The sequence below is a fragment of the Barbus barbus genome (assembly GCF_936440315.1).
Source record: "Barbus barbus genome assembly, chromosome: 43".
Taxonomy (NCBI): domain Eukaryota; kingdom Metazoa; phylum Chordata; class Actinopteri; order Cypriniformes; family Cyprinidae; genus Barbus; species Barbus barbus.
The window spans coordinates 1,405,127-1,411,126 of record NC_136721.1 but is presented as its reverse complement, the minus strand read 5'-3'; the positions used below and the strand labels follow the sequence as shown (position 1 = coordinate 1,411,126).

General features: G+C 38.5%; 1 protein-coding gene across 1 annotated transcript in view; it reads left to right on the top strand.

The window, feature by feature from the left end:
• Positions 1-272: 272 nt before the first annotated feature.
• Positions 273-6,000, top strand: part of dpysl3 (dihydropyrimidinase like 3) — a 34,884-nt gene continuing 29,156 nt past the window's right edge. Inside the window, exon 1 of the mRNA XM_079405977.1 lies at positions 273-392. Coding sequence (XP_079262103.1) covers positions 354-392 — 39 coding nt within the window. The 5' untranslated portion in view covers positions 273-353. The remainder of the gene's footprint in view (positions 393-6,000) is intronic.

The following is a 6,000-nucleotide window of genomic DNA, read 5'->3' as shown; positions in this document are numbered from 1 at the left end:
TATTATTAGCTTTTATTGTGGCTACTGTATCAGTATAAGAGATCCAAATACATTCAGATTACTTTAAAATATAATAAACATTTATTAAAACATGACATCAGGGTAGGCCACTCGTCATGTCGTGAATCAATTTTTGAACCGGTTCAGTACTGTTCGAGAGAACCGATTCGGGTAAATGAGTCGGGCTTCACGAGCCTGGTGTTGGCGCCGCCTGGTGGCTAAAACCACACACGACACCCGGCTGGACATGGAGGGAGGAGCCCAGCAGAGCAGACAATCAAGTCCAGTGTGCGCAACCACTAACATCAGTAAAAGAACAGAATAAAGACGTCTGCGTCAACCGAGATCAAACCATGTCTTACCAGGGCAAAAAGAATATCCCAAAAATCACTGTAAGTTCATGCATTTATATTCATTTTTGAATGCACATTTTCTTTTAGAGTGGGCTTGATCTGAACGTTTCTAACCAAAGCTTTAGAGTAAATGTCAGGCAGCAGGCGTGTCAGAGAATGTGGGTTAAACTGATAGTGAGGAATTGGGACTGATTACAGTTCAGATGCGTTTTTTTTTTTTTTTTGGTAAGGATTCATATTCCAAGTGCAATAAAATGTCTAAATAATTATGCCGCAAAAATTACATCGTGGTTGTGTTTTTATCATTATAGGCTACTGATTCTTACAGTATTTTCCGAATATTGTAGATAAAAGGAAATGTTGTGTTGAGCCGGTGTACTGCAGCAAGAAAATCACGCCCATAACTGAGCCTGCTACATACTACATACACCCAGCAGCACACAAAGACATTAGGCTGATTTTAAAGGGATATTTGTAAAGGTTGAGTGCGTGTGCATGGGTCTTCGAGAGGTTTTTGTAATCATTTGCAGTGCAGTGTTGGGGTTTTTACAGTGATGTTCTTTGTCTCGGAGATCCTCATGGTGCTGATGCTGTTAGACTGCGCAGTCCGGGCGCACGAGCATTGCACGGATTCCGCACAGCCTAGCCTATTATTTGCTCTTTCATAATGCGATTTTGAAAAGACGTGTCCAAAATGCGCAACAATCGCGCAAGAGATTGTCACATTTAACTACGTGTTACTGAAGAGCGTTTCTCTTGTGTGTGCTGAGGAGAGGAGAGGAGAGGATGAGGTGTGGTTTTCTCTTTCTCTGGCTGACGCTGCTGTCAGATGCTCTGGACATCAATATTATTGTTCAGCAGTGACCTACCCCAAAGAGCCATCCATCTCTGCACATTAGTATCAGGCCTGAGACCTGTCTGAATGCACAGTGCTGTCGCTTAGTTTGCTCCTCCAACCCAGTTAGGAAAAAGTATCCAAAATCGCCTTTACGGGATATGAGGCTACCAGAGGGTTTAAAAACAAATGTGCGCCTTTTACTAGTATTTGTTAAATAGTATATATTTAAAACTACTTTCAAATGTGAATGAGGTTCCTTTTTCTCTATGTCAAATTAGTGGTAAAACCATTTCTGGTGTGTTTTGTGTGAAATATTTATTTTTTTCTCAGTGTTAAAACAATGTAACAATCACTGGCATGTGAAATCAGAGCGGTTTATTTTAGTCCATAAGCCTATCACGAGTTTACCCGCCCCTTTTTGATTGACATGAAATAATGAGCTCTGATCATTGGCTGTTTTTTAAATAATCGGCAGCTGTCCGATATTGCAGAAATGCCTTTTATCGGCTGTAAACCGCTAGTTATATTGGACTTTGTATATGTAGTGCATACAAAATTATTAAGAGTGTTAGTAAGTGGCTGTATAAAGCAGTGCCATTCATCTCAATATGATGCCTTGCTCAATAAACTAGCCATCCACTTTAAGTGCATTACTAAAAAGGCTGCTGGACGTAAAAGTTATTGCCGAGGATTCTGACCTCATCATAGTGCAGAGCCAGATAATACATTAATACAATGGTGCATGATTAATGTAGTATATTACGTTAGCATTGGAATGCAATTATATTATCATGATTCCAAAAATATTTCAAATGGAAAAAGCCGTTATGGACACCAACATGGATCTAATTCTATTCACGAAAGAATCCTGAACAAAATGTCACAGGCTCCTAAAAATATTAAGCAACTAAACTGTTCCCTGTTTAAAAAAACAGCATATGCTGGTAAGGTATGTTTTGAAGCATGGGATGCTGGTTTAAGCTGGTTTAAGCTGGTCCTAAACTGGTCTGACCAGCTTAAGACCAGCACATTACCAGCTAAAGACCATCTTAAACCAGCAAAGGACCAGCATAAACCAGCATACAAAACATACATAACCTGCATATGCTGTTTTTTCAACAACACTGGTTTGTGAAACAATGATTTCTGAAAGATCATATGACTCTGAAAACTGGAGTAACAGCTGATAAAAATTCTGATTTGCATCACTGAATTAAATTATATTTGAAAGTATATTAATTATGTATTATAAATGTATAACCTCTGACACGGAGAAGACTGAAAACTCCTCACATGACCGCTACAGAAATACACATTGATGCATCTTCTTCCGTCTGTTCTGCAAAATGTAAACAAATGTAGCCTTTATTTCTGCAAGCGTAAATGTTGTGAAAATATCAGTCTTATGTCTAGCCAAAGACATTCCTCCTGGAACTAACGCGGGTTTGACGGGTGTTCATTTCATACTCAGCTTATTTAATGAATAAATGATACATTGTATTTAATGTGTAAGGTACACGCACAACAAACGGGTAATGTAGTGGTAAACGTGTACTGTAATCGAATCTATACCTGTTGAACCGACAGCAGATGCGGTGTTCATCTAATAAAGATCTTCATATCTAGCAAATCATAGCCTTTGCAGATTTGCTTTCAACTGACTGTGGATCCAAAGCCATGTCTTCAACGCTCTTGATGTTACAACTCTGAGTGAGAACTGCTTCAGACGACTCAGGGAACTGAACGAATCATTCAAACTGATTCACGAAGCGATTCACTGGTTTGCCAACTGGTTTGATCAAGCCTTTGAACAGAATTGACTCAAAAGAATGAATTATCCTCGAACAGGCATCATTCATTGCCCAGAGAAAAGTAGACGGCGCATTTAGAATAAATTGAAGCATTTTTAACTTGTATTGCATTAAGATAAAGTAACGAGAGGAGTTAGAGTACTTGAGTTAGAGTAAAAGAACCCAGTTTTAAATTTACTCTAAAAGTATTAGTTACCCCAAAAATGTAATGTGCAACTCCGTTTCACAACAGAGAAGAAGTGCTTCTTGAAGTTTAACACGGAGTAAAATCTCATTTGATGAAGTACATGATGTGACACACTACATCCGGGCTGGGAAACTCCGGTCCTGGAGGGCCACAGTCCTGCAGAGTTAGCTCCAACCCTAATCAAACACATCAGAACAAGCTAATGAATGTATTTTAAGATCACTAGAACGCTACAGGCATGTGTGTTTGATTAGGGTTGGAGCTAAACTCTGCAGGACTGTGGCAGTTTCCCAGCCTCGCGCCACGAGACAAACCTACGTCTGAATCAAACGCAATATATCAATGTGTTTCAAGTGTTTTTCCCTTTTCATTTAATGATTTCTTGACAGATATGTGATTTTGAATTGCTCTCTGAACTTTGTCTTATGATATGTGAATGGAGAATTTCCTCCGTAATTCTGTACCATTGATGCGCAATGCTCCCCTGAGGCAACGAATAAATATTTTGGGATGGGGGGGTGAGGGGTGGTCCAAAAAATGTTTTATCAATAAAATGTTACCAAATAAACCAAAAAATGATGTGGAATAATTTTTTATCATGTACCATCAAAATGCTTGCAGTAGAGGGTTTTAACAACACAACCAAAGAGTTTTAGTATTTAATAAGATATGTATTGTATATTGATTTATAAGCCAGCCTTTTGTGGAAATGATGAGTGCTATATAGGGAATCTGTCACAAAATGTGCTTACAGTCACAGAAATAAGGTACAGTTCAGCCTCTTTATAATGCATGACAGACCGAATCAATAGGATAGTCGTAATAATCTGTAATAGCAACAGTAAAGGCATTAATAATGTGTGTTCTTGCTTCAGTTCATCATGAAGAAACCACAGTAATTATTAGAGGTAAAACTGAAGTTGTATTATGAATAATAATACCGATAGTTATTTTCATTTTGGATTGGAAACGGTTGTATAGTCGCTATTTTCCATACAGCAAAGCAGGATGATCACTGGCAGTCGAGATCAGTTGCAAGTTTGCTTGGTTCATTATAAAATGCCACTATGTATAGGCTTCTATAAAATTACACCACTAGACGTGGAAGAACCGTTACTTTTGTCCCCTCAAAACAAAGCCTAGGAGCATGACTCCCCTGACTATAAGATCCTGGATAACTCGGGCGTAGGGCAGGGTGGATGTGTTGAAGTCTAACAGAGCTTGGTCATCATGTTGATGGGTGAGCTCCAGTGTTTTGACTGCTATGTTGGCAGAAAAACCTCTCATGAGCGGATGGTAAATATTTTGGTCACCAGGCAACAAGGCTGCAGCTCTGGATGCATGCAGAGAGGTTTTCTTCAATCCCGCACAAGCATGGCTAATGTCCTCTGGCTCAGCTTTCTTTGGCTGTATCTCCCCCACTCCCTATGCACATTTAACAAATGACAGCACTGTTTGCGTGCACGGCTCAGATTGGACTCTGGCATTCGTCGAACTGTCTGTCCCTTTCTGCACATTTACATCTTTGCTTTGTCAGCATCCTGCTGAAATCCTTCAGTTTCTTGTCCCAGAATGTCCCAGAATCTTTCATAGGAAACATGCATTTATTCAAATTAATCATGTATGAATCATGTTCTTTAGATTTAAGGTTACAGGGGCTTTGTGCACCTATTATTGTAGTTCTACTCTGGACTTATATAAGCTTATGTACTGAATGATGACAGTGCTATTTTTATGTGGCATGTTGTATCTACGCAGAGCAACCTGTGCATTGTAAAAGCACTCTTTAAAATGATTTGAAATGCTTTCTTGTTGGTTTCAAAGCACAAAATGGTTCCTGTCAAGTTGTCTTTGTTAAAATAATGATGAGACGGTTCCCTGTTCAAGCTTACGTTGTCTTCGAGTTCGGAAGTGACACTGGTGACATGCCGTTATGAACTGATTATTCAGAAAAATGTCACTCAGGTGATTTTGACCCTAAGTTGAAGCGATGCATGGAGCTACAGCAGCAAACCTCACATCGTGACTGAATTTTAAATAGCAGGACTTTACTTGACGAAATCAGTTTTGAATGTCTTGGTAAAGGCTTTTTATGCAATAGAAATCACATGTTATTGTTGCATTTAGCAGATGAGAGCTGGGTGATAATATAGTTTTGCTACAGTACAAGCAATCAAGTAGGTGAGATTTGAAATATAGTGTATACAGTATGTACGCGGAAAAATACTTATATATCCAGCTTTATATGAAGAGCTTCATCCAGTGGAGACAGTGAAACAGCACTGATGCAGTGAGGGATTCATGATTCCCCAGACAGACTGACCACAGGTCCATATGAGCTCAATCATTTATGTTTTAAAGTTGCACTCGGGGTTACTGCTATATTGATTTGTGTGCAGTGTGTTTTTGATTCTCCGTGTTCATTGTATTACATTGCATGTTTATTACATTTGTATGTTCAATACAATGACAGAGGATCCTCTAAGTCAGTGGTTGTCAAATTGTGGTACACCGAGGAATCCCTAAATTAAATATAAATTAATGATAAAACAATACATTTAAGTTTCATCTTTAAAGCTTTTTTTTTTTTTACATTAAAGTACAGTGCGGTTTTTATTTACTTTTAGGTACAATGCACTTTAATTTAAACATTAAGTTTACCTGTTTGTAAGCACTGTGCAGTGTTAATGTTCAAACTGTGTATTTACAATGTTAAAGTGGCTGACAACAAATAAATATTCTTTTTAGGAATAAAACTGCCTTGTTTTTTAACTGTGCAGAGCAGTAGCTGAATAGTTAGGCCTACTACAC